This window comes from Dreissena polymorpha, chromosome 10, assembly GCF_020536995.1.
Source record: "Dreissena polymorpha isolate Duluth1 chromosome 10, UMN_Dpol_1.0, whole genome shotgun sequence".
NCBI lineage: Eukaryota > Metazoa > Mollusca > Bivalvia > Myida > Dreissenidae > Dreissena > Dreissena polymorpha.
In genome coordinates, this window is record NC_068364.1 from 27,338,102 (window position 1) to 27,365,112 (window position 27,011).

Sequence of the window (27,011 nt, forward strand, 5' to 3'; positions counted from 1 at the left end):
TTGGAACACGCCCTGACTCGGGTACACCGGAAAAAATGAATTCAAAGAAGTGCACGGGCGACTTTTCGAGATCTGGGAGAAGTACGAAGACGATGACATAACAACGACTGAACTGCTGAGAGCGTGCAGCCATATCATCGGGCTGGGCCAAGCACAACCATGGACAAAATCCACAATGATGACTTCTGAAATGCAATACATTGTATACTTAGTATCTGATTTGTGTATGTATAGGATAGGATAGTATGCTGTTGTATTTTTATGTCCCCTACTATAGTAGTTGGTCTGTCTGTTGGTCTGTTTGCGCCAACATTAACATTTTGCAATAACTGTTGCTATATAGAAGATCGCAACTTCATATTTGGCACGCATGTGTATCTCATGAAGCTGCACATTTTGAGTGGTGAAAGGTCAAGATCATCCTTCAAGGTCAGAGGTCAAATATATATGGCCAAAATCGCTCATTTTATGAATACTTTTGCAATATTGAAGATAGCAACTTGATATTTGGCATGCATGTATATCACATGGAGCTGCATATTTTGAGTGGTGAAAGGTCAAGGTCATCCTTCAAGGTCAGATGTCAAATATATGTGGCCCAAATCGCTTATTTTATAAATACTTTTGCAATATTGAAGATAGCATCTTGATATTTGGCATGCATGTGTATCTCATGGAGCTACACATTTTGAGTGGTGAAAGGTCAAGGTCATTCTTCAAGGTCAGAGGTCAAATATATGTGGCCCAAATCGCTTATTTTATGAATACTTTTGCAATATTGAATATATATAGCAACTTGATATTTGGCATGCATGTGTATCTCATGGAGCTGCACATTTTGAGTGGTGAAAGGCCAAGGTCAAGGTCATTCTTCACAAGTTCAAGGTCATCCTTCAAAGTCATCCTTCAAAGTCAAACGTCATATAGGGGGACATCGTGTTTCACAAACGCATCTTCTTGTATATATTTGTATGTACTTTTGTATATGTGTATTAAACATTTTAAATTGTATGTATGCATTCACTTCTGATATTGTTAATGTCAATTTATTGCAAATGTTTCAATATATTTATGTAATAAATCTAGATTTTGTTAAAATGTATGTATGCATTCACTTCTGATATTGTTAATGTCAATTTATTGCAATTGTTTTAATATATTTATGTAATCAATCTAGATTTTGTTAAAATGATTGTATGCATTCACTTTTGGATATGGTTAATGTCAATGTTTTGAAAATGTTTTATGTAATTTTTTGTTAATGTATTGTATTAAGCATGTAAATTGACTCTTAAACAATCATGAAATAAAACAATCTTGTTTTAACCTTGAACAGATGCTACAATCAAAGGTGCAAAAGTTTGCTGTTATTATTCACACCTTCTTTACGATATTATTCACACCTATCCGCCTATATATTATCAGTGGGACGAATGTCCAATGCCCTGCTACACAAATGTCAGTGGCACGAACTGGTAGTGGCACGAAACGTCCAGCACCCGAATGGGATAGTATAATTTTCGAACATTCCGCACGTGATTGCTAAGGCAGCGGGATACAGTATACACTTATTTCATGGATGCGCGGTAAACAGTCAAAACTGTTTCCCAAGGTATCAGGGATGACTTTGGTGGCCTCGGGCAACAGTTCCAAATGTCAGCCCTGATACCGATAATACACATTGATTCTGATACCGATAATTCACATTGATTTGTACTTCAAATTGTATGGTAAGAAAAGCAATAATATACATAAATGCATTTCATGTAGAAGAAAAAGCTCGGTTATCAGAATGCCCAATTGTTTGAAAGTCTCTGTTATCCGAAGTGCCCTATATCGGGAATCCAAGTATCAGCAACTTCATGAATACCACCTATTAAAACATGCTCTATCTTCCTTTATATTTCATTGAATACTATAAAAATTTCAGTATTTGAAGCACAGTGATTACTCTACATGCCGGAATATCAAACAATTTCTTGCAATATTTCTAAGTAGTTTTATTTTGTTGAAATGTTTGCTGTTCAACCAGTTTATGCTGTTTTCCGACCGAATTTTCTATTTTTATGGGAAAAATATACAATTCGTCCATGATGTTTTTTTTCCAATAAAAAAGGATACACCATTTATCAACACGACCATGCGCTCTGTCTTAAAAACTAATTTTTATGATATAACTTAAAAAAAACCTGATGAACTTACCTCTCGCACGTGGCTGTTGTTGTTTTCTGGTATCGAAGTGTCATCTGTTATCAAAGTATCTGCATACCCAGCGTAAACAGTGTGCAACTTATTTTTCCATAATTGGCTAAATTGCGAGGCTCATTTTTTACAACCTTCAACATTGTGCGACTCATATTTCACAATTTTCAACATTGTGAGACACTTGTTTTTACAATTTTCTAATATTTGCCACTGATATTTTAAGAATTTTAAACAATGCGCGACTCATTTTTTCACAATGTTGAATAGTCACCACCCATTTTTCTTACTGTGAACAGTGCGCGACTCATTTTCCCACAATATGAACAGTGTGCGACTAATGTTTTCAAAAAATGAGGCTGCCGAGGTTGCTGCACAAAGATAAAAAAGCCCACTGCCAAAAATTCACTGTGCTGTGAGTCCCACAGGGGACAAGTTGTACATCTCTAACTACTCCGATGACAAGCTCCTCACCCTGGCCAGGGATGGTCAGTTCTGGCTACCTTCACTGACACTGCATTACAATGCCCACGTGGTATACACGTGACACCTGCAGGCCAGGTGCTGGTCAGTGGATGGGGTTCCAACACTATCATTCAAGTAGATAGTGAGGGCAAGAGGAAACTGGCTACACTTGCTACACATGAGGATGGAGTGGAGAGCCCACGGTCAGTCTGCTACAAAAAAACGCACTTCTTCCATCATCATTTTGGATTGTCATAAGAACAGTATCCTGGTGTTCAATGTGCAATAGCGTAATTCTACATGTATCTTACTTAACCATTTAGATTATTTAAATGGTCATGACATTGTATTTTTGTGCATTAAAACATTGTGTTATGGTACTAGAACAAGGTTATAGTATTATTGCAGATGAATATATTTTCTAAACAAATGATGACATTAGTTCAAGGAACATAAAGAGTTTCGGGATCATTAAATAACTGTCAACGAATATATTAATTTATTTTGTTGCATCATTTAATTTTTTTATATTTCTCTTTGACAAGTTGACAAGAACTGATTGTCAAATTTTAGTTCATTATATAATTTTTGTTATCATCGTCAGATACCCACGTTCGACCCATTCCGCTCCTCTCCATTTATCGACCGTGGGACACTACGAACTCTTTTCACCGTTTAAGGGTGTGTCAAATCCAGTAATTTCATTGGATCCCTCACGATTTCATGAGGATTGTTTTACCAATAATACAACTCGTTCTATAGAGACTTCGGGTTTGTTGTCAAAATAGCGTCGTCCGTAGAAATGGAATTTCTTCGTGCATGCGAATACTTTAAAATTGACAATTTAGACGACTTTCAGAGTATAACAAGTATACAACAAAACACACATTTATTTTTTTTTGGCGGCCGCCTTTATCCAGGCGAAGCATTGACACTTCCGAAGCGAAGAGTATTATTTTTGTAAACTCCGATTTCATTGGTCTTCTGAAAGGTTACAGTTAAGCTCAAAACGGGGTGTATTGCTTATATTGTTCCACGGCTAATGCTGGAGAGGAACGAATGAATTGGTCGTGGGTATCCGACGATGGTCTGTTATTAGCATAACATACAAAAATCGCATTCAATCAATTTAAAGGCAGTCATTTCTTTTTAAATAAATAAAAATTATTTAAGATAACTAAAATTTGTTTAATTCTTAATTTTGAAGTATTTGAAGCACTGAAAACACATTTCGTTTATAATATTAAATTGCATTTCAGCATCGCTGTCAAACATAGGTTTTGATTTGTATTAATATCCAATGAAATGTTGATATTTTCTGCCAGTAGACCTAATGGAATAAATGTTAAATCAGCATGACTAATATGAAAATTGCAGCAATACAGGATTTGATTTTGCAATAAAGTAAACTCGAGTGTACATGATGAAGCTTTTTAATCAAGTATCAAGACATATTAAGCAGCTTCAACAGTTTGACACGTAGCAATATCAATACATTTTGTGTGTACCCCCTTATAGTTGCCAGAGCGTTTATACGTGCATGTTGTGTTCTCATATAAAACAATGAGTATTATATTGCATTCTATGCACTGTATATATTATAACATGTTGTTTTTCCTTATTGTTCCTACTTTACATTAAAACATTTTGAACTACGTATTTGACATATGACATCATTCCATCTGCAATAGTGACATTTCTGTAAATGAAATACATTTCATTAGTGGTTATACAATTATTATCATGTGCACAGCGCAGGAAATTTAGTTCAGACATTCAACTAATAAAAACAATTGACACAGTGTTAGTTTTTCCAGACAAATACCATTCCAGTAAGTTATATGTTGTGTGCCTGGAATTGATCTATACATATATTTGTTGTTTGTTTTCAATTTATTTGTTTAAGTACATTTACTTTAATTTATTCTGAAAATAGTTTGATTCCTAAGGGGTTTTCTTCTAAACGAAATTGGTTGCTAAGATTTGTCAACTATAATTTTATTAAACGACAATAACACCTAGAACGAACATTGTATTTTATACCTGTTTCTTTATCAGTAAAAAACTTTATCAGTACATGAAATGACATTATTATCGTTTTAAAATGCATTTGCTTGTACACTAACACTTTATGCAGACATCAATGAGTAAACTAATACTTAATGTCTTGAATAATTGTGAATATAAACTATGATTATGTCAACTTAATCTATACTCTTTTATTTGAATGCACCGCATTTTGTTAATCAATGAAACCATATTTCCCTTATTGTGTTTGTCACTCCAAACATTTGTACTGTAATAGCATGCAAGAGAAATTGAAGACATTGAAAGGTTTATATTAAACTAAGTTAAACTCATCAATACCACTAAAATGTGTATGTTTATTGTTGTTGAGATTCTCTTTTAGTTGTGATAAGGTACTTTAGAAGACATGTATTGTCAATTAATTAATTAAAAAATGTCTATATTGTAATGTAAAAGCTATTGATTGTAAAATGTATAACATGTGTTAAAATACCATTTTTTTGCTGATGTTCATAATTTAATCACTGTCCTCATATAACTTTTATCCAAAATATAGCTTTTTATCGGAACGGGTAACATATGTCTATTTAAAAAAAATATAAACACACACACACACACACACTCATGCGCACACACAAAACTACATATAACACATATACGTATATATATGCCGATACAACAAACCAACGTTAACAACCTTTGCTTAACGTTAATACTCAGGTGAGCGACCCAGGGTCACCATGGCCCTCTTGTTTTGCTTAAAGGTTGTGTAAAAAAATAGCTATCGAAACAGGCGCATGTTTTGTTCAAGTTTTGGATAAGATTTAACCAAGGTATTTGACTTTATCCGAATACAGAGCGCATTTACTAAATGACTGTCTTCGGAATACCGAACGCTAGACGAAGAAATACGCCTACTATTTAGATTTTCATCGGACATAGATTTGCGAGACCATCTGGACGGAATCAACCCTTGACTCAGTGGCAATATATATTGATAACTCTTGAGGTTTTTTGCTTCATGGGGATTTTTGTAAAAATAAATTGCAATGAATAGCTGATACTTTTGAGGTTCACATTGCATTTCCATGGTGTTGTGGGTCTTGACCAAAGAAGCTGACAAACTGAGTGACCTTCAAGTTAGAAAAAAAGACGAAAGGCAAACATAAATAAGTATTTCTTTCAAATCGCTGTGTTTCCGTCAATAATTGTGGCAATCGATAAGACCCATGTTCTAATAATTGATCCACACGAACACGAGGAGAAGTATGTCAATCGGAAGCATTACCACCATGTTAATATACAGACCACGTGTGATCATTAAGGTATTTCTTGCTTCATTTTAATAACTTGGTGTATTAGTCTAATGTTTTTGTATAGAGGTACTTCAAGAGTAATATTACATGCTATGTTATGTCATCATATTTCAGGTGTATTCGCCAACATAAATTTCGCATGGCATGCAAGCCCCAATTATGCCTTTGCATTTAGAACATAGGCACTTTGTGATTAGTTGAAGGCTCATCATCACTCTTATTGCATTTTTCTAACGTAAATTAATTTTCTGTGCGATTAAATTTATTGTTATACATTTTCCTATTTCTCATGTTTCAATTAATATTTAAAAAGGTAATTTTAACGAATGGGGTGTTAAACCATATTATGTATGCTTTAAAGTCGATCATATACTGTAATTGTATTTAACGTGTTCTGCTCAAATGTTTGGAAGACCGAATTATTTTGGGGGACAGTGCCTTGCCATGCAGGAAGTTCCTAATGACGCCTTACCTGCATCCTGGTGAGTAGTTCTTTCTTGAACACCTTTTCCCTTTACCAATAATTACAGTGTGCTGAATCTTTTCTTAAAATATAAGAATTATCCACTGCATAAATTGATTTTGATGTATAGTATGAAAATATATATAATATTTACACCAGGACACCCACAACAGCAGAGGTATAACGACGCCCATCCGAAGACAATGTACATGCTATCGAAAGAACATTTGGTGTACTGATACGGAGGGTTCATGTTCTTTATGGAAATGTATTAATTACGTAGTAATTCAAGTGTCGATAAGCACTATTACCTTTATGTTTATCATAAAATATATTAAGTATGCACTGAATCAACTAAGTTGAATTTCATAAGGTTAACTTATTTTTTGATAAAACATATTACGTAACAATTGAAAGGCTGTTTTAGCTCAAGGTAAACAATGAACAGTGATATTACAATATTTAGCAATTAAAATACTTAAATAAAAATCTTAATAATAATTACAATAATACTAATACTGAATGATAATAACAATGACGATGCAGGAGAGATGTTTTCTTCATAACTTGTCTCTGGCAAGCCACATAAGATGTGTTGCCCGCAGATAGAACTCTCTCTAGGTCTTCAACAGTAATAACTGTTCGCTCTGAACCTCTACGGCCTGCATTATAAACCATCAGAAGTTGCTTCACTGTCTGCTCTTTTCTGATTGATTGGAAAGGTCATTATAGCATTTATTAAATAACCAGTTGTATATGTATTAGCATTATTACAAAATCTTGGTTCTTGGAATGACTGCTTCATACAACAGCTTCTTCAATACCGAGGGTGAAATTGATAATAGTGTACATATTAGTTAAACAAATTTTATTTGTTTCATCACGATATAATGCACATAAATTGAACATAATTAATAAAGACATAGAGAGTAAAACAAGTACATATTCTTATTTTAATGCCTTTCCTTAGACAAGTTTGCTGCATTTCCAAAAACAAGTGTACTGCCTTACCATGGTTAGGTTACATACTGTTCACAACTGACCTTATATTACAACCACTATGTTCGCTACTACACAAGTAGGCATGCTTAAAGAAAGCATGTCTCATGACATAAGTATACATCACAAGTACAGCACTGAATGTTATTAAAAGCGCTGTTTTTGTTGATTAATATGGCTTTAAGATTTCATATATTTCAAGTTGCTCACCTGAGACCCAAAAAACCTTTTGTGATGCTTTAATAACAATTTTAGAACTTGACCTACCTATGATTAGAACACATATTCTAAGCAAGTTTCTTTAATTTGACTTAATTTTTGATCCCATAGTACTAAGTTTCGAACTTGGCTTAGGAATTTGGAATACATGGTCTGACCAAGTTTAATGAAGAATGGGCACAAAATGTGGCATCTAGAGCGTTCTTAAGCGTTAACTGTAATTTAACCTAGTAACCTAGGTGACCCAGTTTTGATCTCGAACGAATTATGATTAGGAACAATGTTTTGACCAAGTTTCGTGAAGATTCAGCTATATTTGCGACCTCTTGAGTGTTCTCAAGACTGTTCTTTAATTTCACCTAGTGACCTCGTTTGTGACCCACTGACCCATTTTGTACTCAGCAGAGATATCGTGTGGACAAACTGTCTAAAAGAAGTTTTGTTGAGATTGGGCAATACATGTTACCTTAAGTGTTAACTAGGTTTTTATTTTGCTTTTTATTAGCTCACCTGAGCGATAGCTCGAGGTGAGCTATTGTGATCACTCAGCGTCCGGCGTCCGTCCGTCCGTCTGTAAACAATTTGTAAACATCTTCTTCTACTAAACCATTGAGCCAATTTCAACTAAATTTCATGTGGAGCATCCCTAGGTCATGGGACAAAAGAATTGTTTAAAAAATTTGATCACATAACCAAGATGGCCGCCATGACCATATATGGTAAAAACCTTAAAAAATCTTCTTGTCAGAAACCGCTCATCAGATTTTCAAAAAAGTTCACAGGGATGACCTTTGAGGGCTCCCCTGAAAAAGTTGTTCAAAGAAATTCGATTCGTCAAAAAACATGGCCGCAGGAGCTCGTTGAACTTTGCATGTTTATTCGTTTTTGCCTATTTTGTGAAAACTTTCAAAATTCTTCCAAATTTTTTGTCCGATCCTTTCCAAATTTGCACAGTGTCTTTATATCAATGAGGACACGAACCCTACAGAAAATGAGCATTATTGGTCCATGAAGTACAGAATTACCTCCCCTTGAATTGAGAAAATGGTGTTTATGCAATAAAGTCCAAATTTTTCATCCAATTCTTTCCAAACTTGTAAGGATTTAGCATGGTTCAAACAAGGGAAACAACTACGGTTTATGCATGTTCTTTTTATTACAGATTTGCCTCCCTTTAATTCATTCAAAATCTCATTTTACAGCAGAGATTCCAAATCTGACCTGTAAATGAGCCACATATTTACTGCCGGTGCTATGTTACCTTTTCCCATTTGATCATTCTTAAGTATTGGTCTTGTAATGCTGCTACTGCTACTGCTACTGCTACTACTATTACTACTACTACTACTGCTACTTCTACTACTACTACTACTACTACTACTACCACTACTACTACTACTACTACTACTACTACTACTACTACTACTACTACTACTACTAGTACTACTACTACTAGTACTACTACCACCACCACCACGTCTACTATTACTACTTCTACTACTACTGCCACTACTACTACTACTTTTACCACTACTACTACTACTACTACTACTACTACCACTACTACTACTACTACTACTACTACTACTACTACTACTACTACTACTACTACTACTACTACTACTTCTACTACTACTACTACTACTACTACTACTACTACTACTACTACTACAACTACTATTACTACTACTACTACTACTACTACTACTACTACTACTACTACTACTACTACTACTACTAATACTACTACTACACCACCACCACCACCACCACCACCACCACCACCACCACCATTCACAGTGACAAAAAACGTATTCACACAATGGCTGCTACTACAACTTATAGCCCATATAGGGGGGCATGCATGTTTTACAAACAGCCCTTGTTTCTATGGGATTTTAACCACAACTGTTCTTGTTTATCTCCGACACATATTTTTAGGTCACCTGTCATGAAGTGACACGGTGAGCTTATGTGATCGTGTGATGTCCGGCGTCCGTTGTGCGTGCCTGCGTGTGTCCGTGCGTCCGTCCGTCAACAATTTGTTTGTGTATACAGTAGAGGTCACAGTTTGCATCCAATCTTGATGAAATTTGGTCAAAATGTTTATCTTGATGAAATCCGGTTTGGGATTGGATTTGGGTCATCTGGGGTCAAAAACAAGGTCACTAGGTCAAATAATAGAACAACATTCTGTAGACAATAGAGGTCACAGTTTTCATCCAATCTTTATGAAATTTGGTCAGAATGTTTATCTTGATGAAATCTGGGTTGGGATTTTATTTGGGTCATCTGGGGTCAAAAACTAGGTCACTAGGTCAAATAATAGAACAACCTTCTGTAGACAATAGAGGTCACAGTTTTCATCCAATCTTTATGAAATTTGGTCAGAATGTTTATCTTGATGAAATCTGGGTTGGGATTTTATTTGGGTCATCTCGGGTCAAAAACTAGGTCACTAGGTCAAATAATAGAAAAACCTTGTGTAGACATTAGAGATCACAGTTTTCATCCAACCTTTATGAAATTTGGTCAGAATTCTTGATGAAATCTGGGTGGGATTGTATTTGGGTCATCTGGGGTAAAAAATCTAGGTCAAATAAATAGAAAAACCTTGTGTTGACAATAGAGGTCAAAGTTTTCATCCAATATTTATGAACTGTGGTCAGAATGTTTATCTTGATGAAATCTGGATTGGAATTGTATTTGGGTCATCTAGAGTCAGGAACTAGGTCACTAGGTCAAATCATAGAAAAACATTGTGTAGACAATAGAGGTCATAGTTTTCATCTAATATTAATGAGTCAGGTGAGCGATTCAGGGCCATCATGGCCCTCTTGTTTTATTTGACCTTTTGAACTAGTTTTGACTTCTACTAATACAGTTTGCTTAAATCGACCTAAATATTATTGGACAAACATTCTAACTAGTTTAATACAGAATATGCTACAAACGTGACCTGTAGATTGTTCAAACGCCTTTTAATTAAGTTTACCCTGTGACCTTATTCGTGACCCCATGTGAAATCAGGTAAAATGTTATTGGGAAAGATTCTCTGAACTATTTTTTATGTAAATTGAGTTATACATTTGGCTTCTAGAGTGTTCACACACTATTTGCATTGGACCTTGTAACCTTGGTTTTTATCCCCCATGACCCAGTTTTAACAAATGACGGGATATTATTACGACAAATGTTCTGACATAAGGATTGAACTATAAATGTGACCTTTAGAGTGATCACGAGCTTTTTTTAATTAATTTGTTATAGTGACATTCTTTGTTTATCCCAATTGAACCTGTTTTGAGCGAGTTTTATAAAAATTGTGTTATAATAATAACAAATTACATTAATAAATTAATACATTTTGTATGTTCAAACAGCAAATATTGACAACGGGTTAAAAACAATGCTCGACGAAGAAAAGAAATGGCAAAAGCTTATTGTGCTTTGTTTTGAATTATACTAAAGAAACATGACAATCTAATAGTTTTAGAAATATATAAAGAAATATAAACAAACTTTCTCAAAACAAGGAATGAAGAATGCACCTGTTACTTCGTTTTTAAATTCTACTTTAACATTACATTACAAAAACAATCTTCAAATACAAAAATCATATATTATATCCAATCAACAATCTAAGGGAATTGTCCACATATCAACAAACTGACGATTTTAACATTTTTGGTCAGATCTATACATTTAAGAAATAGAAACGCTTGAACGTAAACAGTACTTACATTTTGTTGAGTTAAATACTAATCAACATTAAACATTCATACAAGAGCACCGCACAGCGGGTGCCAACGCTCGGCTGCAGTAGCGGTTTTGAATAAATGAAAGCTTGTCATATTTAGTTTTAGAGGTCTCAGTGACCTTGACCTTTTGTATGTTACCCAAAAATGGGTGTGGCATGTAGAACTCATCAAGGTGCATCTACATATGAAGTTTCAATGTTGTAGGTGGAAGCACTTTGTTTTTAGAGCAAATGGTAAGGTTTAAGCATGGCAGACGGCAAACACCGAACGACGACGAGCTGGCAATGACAATACCTTGGGTTTTCTCCGAAAACAGCCGAGCTAAAAATTACCAAGCATATGCATGATAAGTTATCAAATCCTTTTTGAGGTTTGATTAATGTCAGTTTTCACTTAAAGTAAAATCATTAATATTCCTGAGCATGAAATTTCCTGGTTTTTCCAAATATGACTTTCGTGGACAGATTAATTGTAAATTTCTAATTTTGGAGAAAACATGAGAAATTTGCTTTGGTCACTTTCCCATGTGTTTGTGTCAAAATATACCACCAAACGAACGTTATTGCCTTTGTTGTAATAAATTAGATTTTGAAGATTAGTTTCATTTTGTATGTAAATGTACTTTATACGTTGATATAAGAAGAACCTGCCTAAAGCAATGTTATAATATTAAGCCTTTTGTTGATAAATTCCACCAATTGCTGAATACAACGAATAAATTTCAACTTATTAAATTAGCCAGTATTGTTAAAGAAGCTCTGATTTTAAGAAATAATATTTCTAACGCTGTGTCTTCACCTAAAATTGTTATCCTCCATATTTAACAAGTATTCTACCTAATAATTTTCGTAACCGTATACGATGCTGCTTATGTTTATATTATAACAATGTTTATCTCTGTAACATAGCTAGTGCTTAGACGATGTTCACTGTGCAAGTCTGAATTAATATTTTTCTTGTCTTGTCGTGTTAAATTCCTGGGTCGGTAAAAGCCCCAAATCAACGATAATTAATGGTCCACGAATCATAATGATTTTACTATATGCAATTTTTCATTTAAATTTAAGACATCAAATGTATCTATTAAATAAAGTATGCCATAATATTCTTTGTGCCGCTAGGTGTCAGATTCCGTGGTAGTACGTTGGCGTCCCCATAGCGACCATTTTGTCTCTTGCTTTTCAATCGTTTTCACATCTGGCATTGACGATGCGCGACTTAACTGTGAAAGTTCTATGTCGGTTACTTCCTGCCTACGTTTTTTCACGAAGCGTCCACCTATATAGCCTAAAAACAAATTAAAATGTGCTTAACTGAATGAAAAACAAGTGAACCTCACTTTGGGAAAACTGGGCTTTATGCATGAGATTAAAGTGTCCTTCCCGATAAGCTAGTGCGGTCCGCAAGGGCTAATCAGGGAAAACACTTTCTCCTTTTTAATGAGATTTCCTTTAGATATAGCTTGTGAGGACTGCCCAGTTTACCCAGACAGTGTCTCATTTTGTCAGTACTCCAAAAACAATGATGCATTTTTTCTTTGTAATGGTCAAAATTTTAATAAATATCTCTCCAGTGAACTCTACAATGAAGAACAATACTTCCATATTAGGTTAGTAATGAACATGTCCATTTGTCAACTTACCAACAGAATTAAGCTCTCTAAGACAAACATTTTATTCAATATATCGTTTGTTTTGTTACAAGTACTTTTCTGGTCCAAATTAAAGCAAAAACTTTAACAACATTTATAATTGTCGTCATGACAGTTATTTTTTTTAAGAACCTTTTCCTGGACACGTACATTCGTGGATTTCTGAATCAGATAAAACTAAAAAAAATGCGTTGGTAATTTTCCAATGTGTTTGTGTAAAGTTCGTGGATCAGTTAATCCATAAAATCAACGAAAATTAATGTTCGATAAATAACATTTTTTACAGTACTTACAAGATCATCAAATATTCTGTAACCTTAAATTCAAGATTTCTCACAAGCGGGTGCATTAAGCATTCCATGCATTTTATATGAAATTATGAATTGATCATGCAGTGTAAATCTATTTTATCTGATGAGCATATACATGAGATTACTGTTTACCCCTCGAAATGATATTAAATCTTGTTGAAAGATATTGATGGTTAGGTGTGAAACAATTGTATCTGACATACAAATTTTAAGAATATACAACAGTTTAACTCCGAATCTTAAACACATTGTTTGTTCCACTTTTTCCGTAAAAGCAAAAATCAATATGGTTGGAGAAGTAAACTGAATGTCATTACAAAAATATCTCCCCAACCTTAATACTTTGCCTTTCACAGATACCCCCCTCCACAACTCCACAGCTGTTAATATGCCACCTATTTCGCATTTCTCCAACGCCCCCATCCCCGGGAACAGTTGATATGCCTCATATTTTGCCTTACCCTTAGTTCCCCCAGCAACAGTTGCTATGCCTCCTTTTTTGCCATGCCCATAGTTCCCCCAGCAACAGTTGCTATGCCTTCTATTTTGCCTTACCCATAGCTTCCAAAGCAACAGTTGCTATGCCTCCTATTTTGCCTTACCCATAGCTCCCCCAGCAACAGTTGCTATGTCTCCTATATCGCCTTACCCATAGCTACCCCAGCAACAGTTGCTATGCCTCATATTTTGCCTTACCAATAGCTCCCCCAGCAACATTTTCTATTTCTCTTATTTTGCCTCACCATAGCTATCCCAGCAACAGTTGCAATGCCTCATATTTGCCTAACCCATAGCTCCCCCAGCAACAGTTGCTTTGCCTCCTATTTTGCCTTACCCATAGCGTTCCCTGCAACAGTTGCTATGCCTCCTATTTTGCCTTTCCCATAGCTCCCCCTGCAACAGTGGCTATGCCTACTATTTAACCTTACCCATAGCTCCCCCAGCAACAGTTGTTATGCCTCCTATTTTGCCTTACCCATAGTTCCCCCAGCAACAGTTGCTAGGCCTCCTATTTTAAGGCCAACCAGCAATCCAAGTGGCCCTGCCACAGCTGTTCCTATAGCTGCCCCAATGATTGGAATCATGGCCGCTTTATACTTTGATGCCTGAAAACATGCGAGAGTATGTTTTAAGAATTAACGTTCATGTTATTTTTTTTAGTTAACAATTATTTTAGTTCTAAGGCATGGGAATCAACAATTTAACAATAATGCTGAAATTCCAATATAAATTATATGGTGTTCTTTTTGTGTCATTTATTGGGGAATTCGACTCTGTTGTTTTTTCTTTAATGATGTGAAAATTTAGTAAGTTTTGAGCTAGAATATTCCTGATAAAGGAAATATTGCAAGAGGTAAAACTAAACGCAACTGCTACATAATGAAATGTGATTTTTTTTCTAGGTCAAGATAACGTATGAGGCAAATTAAAAAGAACAAAAATGTGTTCAAAGGACATGGATGCCATTGCTATGTGTTACCTGGCACAAATGAAGTGTTGTGTCACAGACATTATAGGAACAGCGAACATAACATACACATACCAGATCTTTTTAACTGTTTCTACACATAAAGCTTATTTCACAATTGTGACATTGACATTTCAGCAAACATCATAGTTGGTGCATACAACATGATGTCTTGAAAGGCTAACAAATGTTGCCAGATAACTATAAAAAAATTAACCTGACAGTCACAAAAACATGTACTATCAATGTAACCATAAAAGAACTATGGGCAAGTCACATAAATATGTACTATCAATGTAACCACATAACAACTATGGACAAACTTCAAGTGTCTAATGTGACCTTGACCTCAATCCACCGACATGGTTTTTGTATATTAAAAGTCGTCTTGTTATGATGACAGTTTTTCCAATTTATTTTAAAATAACATAATGTACATCAAAGTTATGGGCCAGACAACGTGTACTTTCATTACATACATATGAGGAATATAAAGAAAACTCGAAGTGTCTGCTGTGACCTTGACTTCAAAGTGAGCAACATGGTTTTGCATAAGACACTTCTTCTTGATAGTATGATCATTTGTGCCTTAAGCCAAATAGGAATATGACTTCAAACGAAAAAGATGAAGTTTGTTACCTTGCCTAACTGTTTGACTCCCTCCTGGACATCTAGCGAAATAGATAAGGTTAGTTATCTTGCCTAACTGTTTGACTCCCTCCTGGACATCTAGCGAAATATATAAGGTTTGTTACCTTGCCTAACTGTTTGACGCCCTCCTGGACATCTATCTAAATAGATAAGGTTTGTTACCTTGCCTAACTGTTTGACTCCCTCCTGGACATCTATAAATAGATAAGGTTTCTTACCTAGCCTAACTGTTTGACTCCCTTCTGGACATCTATAAAAAGATAAGGTTTATTACCTTGCCTAACTGTTTGACTTCCTCCTGGACATCTAGCGAAATAAATAAGGTTTGTTACCTTGCCTAACTGATTGACTCCCTCCTGGACATCTATAAATAGATAAGGTTTGTTACCTTGCCTAACTGTTTGACTCCATCCTGGACATCTATAAATAGATAAGGTTTGTTACCTTGCCTAACTGTTTAACTCCCTCCTGGACATCTATAAATAGATAAGGTTTGTTACCTTGCCTAACTGTTTAACTCCCTCCTGGACATCTATAAATAGATAAGGTTTGTTACCTTGCCTAACTGTTTGACTCCCTCCTGGACATCTATAAATAGATAAGGTGTGTTACCTTGCCTAACTGTTTGAATCCCTCCTGGACATCTATAAAAAGATAAGGTTTGTTACCTTGCCTAACTGTTTACTCCCTCCCGGACATGTATCTAAATAGATAAGGTTTGTTACCTTGCCTAACTGTTTTACTCCCTCCTGGACATCTAGCGAAATATATAAGGTTTGTTACCTTGCCTAACTGTTTAACTCCCTCCTGGACACATATAATTAGATATGGTTTGTTACCATGCCTAACTGTTTGACTCCCTCCTGGACATCTAGCGAAATAGATAAGGTTTGTAACCTTGCCTTACTGTTTGACTCCCTCCTGGACATCTGTAAATAGATAAGGTGTGTTACCTTGCCTACCTGTTTGACTCCCTCTTGGACATCTATAAATAGATAAGGTGTGTTACCTTGCCTAACTGTTTGACTACCTCCTGGACATCTAGCGAAATATATAAGGTTTGTTACTTTGCCTAACTGTTTAACTCCCTTCTGGACATCTATCGAAATAGATAAGGTTTGTTACCTTGCCTAACTGTTTAACTCCCTTCTGGACATCTATTGAAATAGATAAGGTTTGTTACATTGCCTAACTGTTGGACTCCCTCCTGGACATCTATTGAAATAGATAGTGTTTGTTACCTTGCCTAACTGTTTGACTCCGTCCTGGACATCTATCGAAATAGATATGGTTTGTAACCTTGCCTTACTGTTTTAGTCCCTCCTGGACATCTATAAATAGATATGGTTTGTTACCTTGCCTAACTGTTTGACTCCCTCCTGGACATCTATAAATAGATAAGGTGTGTTACCTTGCCTAACTGTTTGACTCCCTCCTGGACATCTATAAATAGATAAGGTGTGTTACCTAGCCTAACTGTTTGAATCCCTCCTGGACAACTATCGAAATATATAAGGTTAGTTACCTTGCCTAACTGTTTAACTCCCTCCTGGACATCTATCGAAATAGATAAGGTCTGTTACCTTGCCTAACTGTTTAACTCCCTCCTGGTCATCTATCGAAATAGATAAGGTTTGTTACCTTGCCTAACTGTTTAACTCCCTCCTGGACATCTATTGAAATAGATAAGGTTTGTTACATTGCCTAACTGTTGGACTCCCTCCTGGACATCTATTGAAATAGATAGTGTTTGTTACCTTGCCTAACTGTTTGATTCCCTCCTGGACATCTATCGAAATAGATAAGGTTTGTTACCTTGCCTAACTGTTTGACTCCCTCCTGGACATCTATTGAAATAGATAAGGTTTGTTACCTTGCCTAACTGTTTAACTCCCTTCTGGACATCTATAGAAATAGATAAGGTTTGTTACCTTGCCTAACTGTTTGACTCCCTTCTTGACATCTATCGAAATAGATAAGGTTTTTTTACCTTGCCTTACTGCTTGACTCCCTTCTAGACATTTATCGAAATAGATAATGTTTGTTACCTTGCCTAACTGTTTAACTCCCTCCTGGATATCTATAAATAGATGAGGTTTGTTACCTTCCCTATCTGTTTGATTCCCTCCTGGACATCTATCGAAATAGATAAGGTTTGTTACCTTGCCTAACTGTTTGACTCCCTCCTGGACATCTATTGAAATAGATAAGGTTGCAATCGGGTCACTTGCCTTAAATGAAGGACCAACTAATTGTTTTTAATGAAAATTCAATACTGCTCCAGCAGCTGGAGTTTCACTTCTTTATATTGTTACCTTGCCTAACTGTTTGACTCCCTCCTGAACATCTATCTGTGCCTTTTCCATGTTGTTTTCGATACGGTCTATTCCTTCCTGCTGATCCTGGACGTGAGAGATTAGGAAATGAAATCATGTGGAAATTAGAAAATTGGGATATGAAATAATTTGGAAATTAGAACTTTAGGAAATGAAACAATTTGGAAATGAGAAAATTGGGCAATAAAAAATGAAAATGAGAAAATTGGTAAATAAAATAATCAGGTAATCGTATTGTTGGAAAATGAAATATTAAGGAAATGAGAATAATGGGAAATGAAATAATCAGGAAATTTGAAAGTTGGGAAATAAGAAAGTTGAGAAATAAGAAAGCTGGAAATAAAATAATCATGTAATTAGTTAGTAGGTGAATGAGTTTTGAATTGAGATAGTTGGGAAATCAAATAAACAGGAAAATGAGATAGTTTGGGGCATGAGATAGTAGGGAAAGAAGACAATTGGGATAATTAAATATTAAGAAATACGATAAATAATAAATTTGCTAGATGGTAAATGAGATTGTTGGGACAAGGATTTAAAGAAAAATTATATATTAAAGAAATAAGATAATTGATGGAAAACAAGAGGGCTGGGAAATGAGATGGTTGGAAAATGGTAAAGTTAGGAAAATTGAGAAATAAAAAATTCGTTATAATAGAACAGAACAGAACAAAAAGTTTATTTGTTTACTTTGAACAAGTATAGTTTATCGTTATAAATACAAAACTGACAATATATAAGCAATATGCACATGCATAGCAATACGAAAGTGACAAAAATAGTATATAAAATGTGTTTAAAAAAAGAATAAATAATGGTCAATGGGAATTTAGATAATTGGGATTGAAGGTCGAAACAAATGTGATGTTAGAAGAAGATATTTGGGGAATATAATCATAGCTGTGAGAGGAATTAGTAGTAAATGGTTGTGAAAGGAATGGGATCAGTAGGAAATGGCTGTGAAAGGCAATAGTTTTCAATTGGCATAAATGAGTTACCAACTAGCTGAAATGAGATGTTCAATGCTCCAGAAGAAGCTAATTGGAAAATGAGATTATTATTATTAAATAGCCTAAATATGTGACAGTATAGACAATTAAACAAATAGAAACAAGGGACAAAATTGTCACAAAACCAGGTTTTCATTGTGAAAAAAAATCTGATAAAGGGAGAAAACTCAAACTGAACTTTTGAAATGAACAAACAAAATTAACCCCCTTTGTAAGTTTGTTTTTAAAAAAAATCTATTTTTAGTCGTGGCGACCTTGACATTGGAGATATTGACGTGATTCTTTCATGCGACACACCGTCCCATGATGGTGAACAAATGTGCCAAATGATTTTAAAATCTCACAATGAATGACATAGTTATGGCCAGGACAAGCTCATTTATGGCCATTTTTGACCTTTGAACTCAAAGTGTGACCTTGACCTTGGAGATATCGCATAATTATTTCGCGCGACACACCGTCCAATGATGGTGAACAAATGTGCCAAATGATTTTAAAATCTGACAATGAACGACATAGTTATGGCCCGGACAAGATTGTTCCGCCCGCCCGCCAGACGCCCGCATTCGCCAATCTAATAACCAGTTTTTTCCTTCGGAAAACCTGGTTAAAAAAGTAAACAATTTGGAGAATAACTACAAAAATTATTAATTGAGGTAATTACAAAATGTCGTGCAACGTTTATGTTTACAATCAATCAAGACGAAATACTTTAATAGAACAAAGTTTGGAAACTAACCTGAACTGCTGCTGCAAACTGGTGGATCATTGTGTTCAACTCCTGCAGGTTCTGCCGACAGCATTGAGATATTTCAGATAAACATATGAGTTCTGAGAAAACTGGGCTTAATGCATGTGCGCAAAGTGTCGTCCCAGATAAGCCCGGCGGACGACACTTTTCGCCTAAATTGGATTTTTGCTAAGAAGAGACTTCATTTAAATGAAAAATGTCATAAAAGCGGAAAGTGTCGTCCCTGATTAGCCTGTGCAGACTGCACAGGCTTATCTGGGACAACACTATCACATGCATTATGCCCAGTTTTTTCAGAACAAGGCTCATATGATTAATATTTTTCTTATTTTATATATATTATTCACTGTATGTGAGAGTAGCCTTCTTTGAACAGCTACTGTACTTCATCATTTAATAATGCTACCATTCATAATGTGCAATAAATTTTAAAATTAAAATGTGTGGGGTATTAACTGTGCCTAATACATGGTAAAGTACGGTACACTTTTTCACACATTGATGAAAGTGGCCTTTTCTTCTGTAACCAAAATTTAGAAAAGTATGACTTTCTTTGATAGTCACCAGAAACAATATTTTATTTTATTATTGAAAAAATTGATAATTTGAAAACATGAATCATTGGGAAACAGTTTAGAAATTAGAAAGTTATAAACTAATTGATAACCATTTGGGCTTTTTCTGCTTTCATCCAAAGTACTCAATGGGTACAAATCAGCTAATTTGGCTACAGGATATTGTTTTTGCCTACAACTGTTTCTTTATGAAACCTTTAGCAATCAAGCTAATAAGAAAGATTATAACTGCCTTTCATTATTATTTCGAATCAATAAAACTGAGTAAAAATAATATTTCTAAATAACTTACATCTTGTAAGATCTCCCAAGATTGCGCAACTTCTGAGTGCTCTGGTCGCTCGGCAACCTGGGTCTGTAGAAGGTCGTCATGAGACTGACCATGACCTATCAAGGTCAAACCAGGTCCAGGAAACAACATGGTTGTCACATCATCTGGAGTATTCTCTGCGCTTCTTGAGGACTCTGAATGTGTGCCATTCAATTTCAAGGTTAGGATTCAAAGATAGGGGAACAAATCAACAGATTGTATACATTATTAAGGAATTAAAAATTGTGAATAACTTATGTTGATAAAGATATCATCCTTAATATAAATTAATTATGTATTAATGCATGTTATGGTGCAAGTAATGTGCAGTTAAGAGCAGTTGAACTGGATTTTCTATATCATTTATACAAATTAAAATTTTGAAAATTATAAAGCACATGAAGCAGCAAGTGCCACTCTTTCCATATGGCTGGTAGAATAATTATTAAAACAATTCTAACTTCAAAACCACAGTGTACCATTCAACCAAACTAATCAACAAGATTTAATAAATAATGTTCGCAGCAATCCATTAAAGAAGGACTTATTTGAATGAAATGTTGCATAAAGATACTATGTTTGTATCATTGTAACACACACAAAAACAAGAGAGATAAAAGGAGAAACTTCAGATTCAGGTCTTCAAGGTGAGATAGGATATCCATGGATACATAATACTGTGAAACCAATATTATTAGTTGGGAACTAATTTTCACGGATTTTCATGGGTTCTCTTAACCATGAAATCATATGCCAAACAAACGTTTAAGTCGAAAATCAGACATTTAAAAAAATCTATTTATTTAAGATTAAAGATCAAACGACAATTCAAGATTCCATGAATCCACGAAATTTCATATGAACAAAAATAAATGAATCTGTTGTAATTTACGATATGTTATGGTATTAGACAGGCTTGTAACATTCACCAGGTATCAACAAATAATATAAAAATTTGGGCCTTCTTGGTGAACTGCTTAGTTCAATGACTGATGGAGGATAAAGAATGTAAAACTCTATCAACATTTAACAAATGTTTTTGCTGGACAGGTAAGCATAACAATCAAGTCGTTGCGTTCTAAATAGAAAATTAAATTGTCAATCAAAGCTACTCTTATCAGTGCCTTTTTTCCACCATTTTAGAAATGGGGCCAGGCCCTTTGAATCTGAAAAATCTGGTCGTTTTACTAAAACTAGAAAGTTTGTGTTGTGTGTTTCTGCTAACAAATACTCTCAAAGTGTTTCAATTAAATAGTTACTATGGTTCATCTTATGGAGTTGAATAGGAAAAATGAACTAAATGTTGCAATCCTTTTAAACAAAACATGTGTTTTTTGGAAACGTTCAATTGGGTATATTATGCATTCATTTGGAATAAAATATACATTTTTCGCAGTTCGGAATGGGGCCAAATTTCAGCCCCAAATTTAACCAAAAAAAGGACTATATGCTTATGGTGACCATCTCAAATAACTCAAATAAATATTTCCTTACCAGTTGCAATGCTGAAAAAATCTTGGACTGATCCTAATGCAGACTTTTTCATGGGTAGGATTCTTTCGTCGAACGCTTCAAGGTCCTCGTCTTTTACCTGAAGCCGACACTTCTCTATCTCCTGCACGTTGGCCTTGATTTGCTGGATCGTACGGGAGGCGTTAATCTGCTCGTTGTTGAGACTGGACCAGTCTTGTAACCGGCTGAACTGCAGACAAGAGAATCAGCATCAAAATATTAAAACCCGTACCCTTGGGAGTTTTAGAGAATAAGATAAGATAAGCAATTAACTTATTCAGAACTGGGTCCATTACATTGTACATCATTAAACATGTTCTTTATAAGAATTACTTGATATTAAACACTACAGACCTAACATGGAAGATTGTTTGATCATATTTAAAATATTCAAAGTCGTCGGACCAGGACAAAAATGAATGACTGATGTGCGTATTTAAAAGTTTATGAGGTACCCCCGCATCGCGGGTTGCATTGCCCAGAGAGTTTGCCAGCACTCCTACCTGATTTGCTTGCGAGTTTGGTTGGTGGTCACCATACCTGACAGATTTTAGAAAATTGGGGACAATTTTGAAATAAAGCTGCAATTAAAGCTATTTAGATACTGAAAGACTGACTGATGCATGGTCTTGTATTGGGGTGGAGGGGAGAGGAAACCACACCTGTTCAGTATGGTGACTCACGTGTTTCTGGGGATTGAAATTGTATGACTGAACGTCAAGAAATTTCATGATTTTTTTTTTTAATTTAGAACACATCCTTCTCATTCTTTTAAAATCATTTCTTCAAGTGTTAACTTATTAATAATGTTGGTCTCCATAGCAACCTCACCTTCTCCACATTTATTTTGTGCCTGTGTAATCGTTTCAGGTCAATGTCAATGACTTGTATAAACTTCCTGATGGAGATTTCCATGCGACGTAGCGGATACTTTGTGTAGTTTGTGGCCTCATCTGGGTCTCCATGCTTCTCTGGAGATTCCATTCGTAATATGCTGAAATAATGTTTATGTAATAAAAAATTTAAGTTGCTTAATTTTTCCAGCGAGGTCTATAATCTCATGTTGGTAGGTGCATATTACGGATATGAATTAATGGCAAAAGAACTACAGGCTGCACATACATTAAACAGATGTTATCAGAAGACTCACTAAAGCAATTACATAAACCGACCATAATTCCAGCAATTTATTTTCTTCTTTATAAAGGATTGGAAAATGGCACGTTCCCAATTAGGGAAAAACAACAAAAACTCCAAATTTCCCAACTGCTTTCAAATCAATTCCCAATTGAAGGAAACTTTTTTTTTCATTAATGAAATGCAACATTTATTTAGTTTTCCTTTGCAGCTTTACGGCTTGAACCTAGGTAAATATAAAATTGACAACTTTACAACATTTAGCTATCAATTTTAAAGTATTTGGGAGCAAACAATTAAATACACCAATTTTCTAATATGCAGACTTCATGAGGTGAATTTTCACAATTGCAGGGTTTTTATCCCACACTTTTCCTAATTGGGCTGGTACTAGTACTTTTCCTAATTGGGCAAAAAAATTACAAAGCTCCTGGGGAGGGGGGGGGGGTTCTTGCTATTAAAAACAAGCCTTAAAACTGACCTGACTCCCCCCCCCCCCCCACACCCTAAATATTGATTTTTGCAAAAGCTTGGTTGCAACAATTTGTTCAATTTTTGAAAAACAAGAGATCGTCAAAAGCGCCGCTTTAAAATACTTTTTTTATTTTTTTTGACCTTTGACCTTGAAGGATGACCTTGACCTTGAACTTCCACCACTCAAAATGGGCAGCTACATGAGAACGCCGCTTTGAATTTTTATTTATTTTTTACCTTTGACCTTGAGAGATGACCTTGACCTTGAAAGATGACCTTGACCTTGAACTTCCACCACTCAAAATGTGCAGCTTCATGATAACGCCGCTTTGACATTTTATAATTTATTTTTTTACCTTTGACCTTGAAGGATGACCTTGACCTTGAAGGATGACCTTGACCTTGAACTTCCACCACTCAAAATGTGCAGCTTCATGAGAACGCCACTTTGAAAAAAATATTATTATTTTTTTACCTTTGACCTTGAAGGATGACCTTGAAGAATGACCTTGACCTTGAACTTCCACCACTCAAAATGTGCAGCTTTATGAGATACACATGCATGCCAAATATCAAGTTGCTATCTTCAATATTGAAAAAGTTATGACCAATGTTAAAGTAATCAGACTGACAGACGCCATATATTTGACATTTGACCTTGAAGGATGACCTTCACCTTCACCTTTCACCACTAAAAATGTTCAGCTCCATGAGATACACATGCATGCCAAATATCAAGCTGCTATTTTTAATAGTGAAAAAGTTATGGCCAATGCTAAAGTTTTTTTCGGACGGACGGACAGACTGACTGACATACTGACAGACAGTTCAACTGCTATATGCCACCCTACCGGGGGCATAAAAAGTCATTAAAACTGTTTCAAAGATTTATTTATATTTATCCCGATTATTCAGATTTAAAGTACAAAATAAGAAGAAGTGTATGAAGCAGACCATTTTGGCTTTTGGAAACTTCCAAAAGTTCTGGTTCTGAGTTCAAAATGAGCATTCCGTGAACTAAAATTCTCAGCAAATTAGACAAACAATACACAATAGCAGAGGTATACCAGGTATTTAAATTTCAACATTGTGGTGTACAGTAGGTAATTTAGGCTAAATGTAAAAAATATGATTTTTTCCATATTACAACCTAAAATTCCCCATTAAAGGTTTCTTTTTTTTTTTAAATAAACAATAGTTCATCAACCTATCCAGCTCTTTAAGTTGCACCTATGTTAGCACTTTTAAACTAATTTGTTAAGTTTTTTTGAGCAATAAAACAACACCAATTTTCCTGTGTTTTGTCAAAACTAAGTATTTAGACTTTTTAGTTTAAAAAAACAACGAGCAAACTGATGAGCATGAACTGGTGATGCAGCTGTCATAACATAAACAAGTCAGATTGGAATTATATACTTAGTCATTTCCTTGAGGATACTGTTCAATGAATGTTACAAAATAAAACCATTGTTTTATAAATGCAAACAAAAAATTTCATGTGTCAATATGTGTTGGTAAAAAAATCCCAATGGGCCTGGATCCAGGGAGGGTGACAATATCAGGAGGTAGAGCATTCTAGTGGATGATTGTTCTGGGAAAGAAGGAAAACTTGTGATAATCAGTAAAACAAAAAAAGTAGTATGATTAACCATATCGAACGCCTTTGAGAAGTCAAGCAAAATGAGGTCAACTTGGCTTCTTAGGTTTACAGCCTGAAGGATATCATCAATAAGCATTAGAAGTTGGGATTGACATGACCTCTTTTCTCGAAACCCGTGCTGCAGTTCATAGAAGAGATTAGATTTTGTGAAGTGCTTAGTGATGCTAGATGAGACTATGTGTTCCAGGGCTTTACACAGGATACAGGTAAGAGAGATAGGGCGGTAGTTAGCTGGGTCTGACCTGGAGCCTTTTTTGTAAACTGGGGCCACATTTGCCATTTTCCATATTTCAGGGATGGAGCCATGCTGCAGTGATTTTTTGAATAACTCTAACAGAATTGGGGCAAGTTCTTTACTGAGATTTTTAAAAACTGTTGGTCTTATTTGATCATTTTTTCGATACCATTAGTGGAGAGTTCAATGTCAGGCATGGGTAGGGATCCATAAATAAACTCGCCCGCTCGTAATTACGAGTAGAAATCGGATCCGGACAAGTGAATATCCCAGCAGCGCTTGTCCTGCAGGGCGAGTGGCAATTCTGGTCGAAAAGATTAAAATTTCAAGTTTTAAAACATTTGTGCCAAACAAAACAACGTTTAATCAGCAATTAAAAATTAACTGGATGTTGATTATTGCACACTGCGCTAAATGAAAAACAAACAAGTTAAAAGTGTGTTAAAAAAATTTATTAACTTTATTGAAGTTCATGAGTTAACACTAACAGTTCTATTTTACAACGGGATTAACCAATAGAAAATCACAATAAAACATATTAGTTACTGATTTTTTTTATCAATAAATTGCAGGGCAAGTACATATTAGCAGGGCAAGTGGAAATTCTTAGCTACTCGCCCTGCAGGGCAAGTTGCGGAAAAACAATTTGTCGATCACTGCCTGGGGTTATGAGGACTAAATGTTTCATTTGGTGTCTCTCTTCCTGTATCTGCATTGTCCTGTACCTTCATTTTTCGGCCAGGGATTTTAGCGAGATAGGAGATTTGGATGTAAATACAGACTGAAATTGTTAATTTAGTGCTGTGGCTTTATCTTGGTCAGATATTTCCAATTCAACCAGACTACATCTCCCAAAATGACCAGGAAAATATGATTTTAAACAGAAAACTTAATAACTGTAACTTAAGTAAAAGCTAAGTTCAAAGAAAACAAAAGACGCAAATGTAAAGACTAAAAGTAAAATAAATCACTTTTCAAAGAAAAAAAACTAAAAATAAAATGCCTGAAAACTCGTTATAACTTACTAAAAAGCAAATTTCAATTTGATGTAAATTTCATCTTCTTTTTTCACAGTGCTTGTTGTTTCGGACAGCGATAGACAATTGTTTTAAATAATATATGTTTTATTTTGCTGTTTCGCTGTTTTTTTATATATTCTACTTTCGGTTTGTTTGTTGGCGAACAACATTTAATCGATTACTCGAGTCGAGTTGGTCTACTAGGTTACAAACAACTTACATGGATATTTGCAGGCACACATTTAAAATGTATCAGTTTCCTCGATGTTGTTTATATATTAAAAAAACAACAACATTTAAATGCTTTATTAATGGAAGTAAAATCTGATACAGATATTTGATGTGTAAGCATGTTTTGGGTTGGTGGCTAGGATGGTGTGAGGTGATATGTGGTGTCTCGTCTGACTTGTCAGCTGTGAGGATGAGGTTCTCTTATTAGGGTTTACAAATAGATTTTA

The 27,011-nt window shown here is 35.1% G+C and overlaps 1 protein-coding gene across 1 annotated transcript; it reads right to left on the reverse strand.

The window, feature by feature from the left end:
- Positions 1 to 11,298: 11,298 nt before the first annotated feature.
- Positions 11,299 to 26,718, reverse strand: LOC127847303 (syntaxin-17-like). Its single transcript, XM_052379148.1, has 8 exons — positions 26,560 to 26,718; positions 22,860 to 23,022; positions 22,011 to 22,218; positions 20,499 to 20,671; positions 19,620 to 19,670; positions 17,850 to 17,936; positions 14,392 to 14,521; positions 11,299 to 12,740 (listed from the first exon to the last, which is right to left on the reverse strand). The coding sequence occupies exons 2-8, from the start codon at positions 23,010 to 23,012 to the stop codon at positions 12,571 to 12,573; spliced, it is 972 nt and encodes a 323-aa protein (XP_052235108.1). The 5' UTR covers positions 23,013 to 23,022; positions 26,560 to 26,718; the 3' UTR covers positions 11,299 to 12,570.
- Positions 26,719 to 27,011: the final 293 nt, after the last annotated feature.

What these genes read in the sequence shown, in the direction of transcription:
- LOC127847303 (XM_052379148.1), bottom strand. Translation starts at nt 23,012, where the DNA reads ATGGAATCTCCAGAGAAGCATGGAGACCCAGATGAGGCCACAAACTAC. An exon ending in AGTTTGCAGCAGCAGTTCAG is followed by an intron (nt 17,937 to 19,619) that starts GTTAGTTTCCAA and finishes TCTCACGTCCAG; the next exon opens with GATCAGCAGGAAGGAATAGA. An exon ending in TGTTGCTGGGGGAACTATGG is followed by an intron (nt 12,741 to 14,391) that starts GTAAGGCAAAAT and finishes ATTTGTTTTTAG; the next exon opens with GCTATATAGGTGGACGCTTC.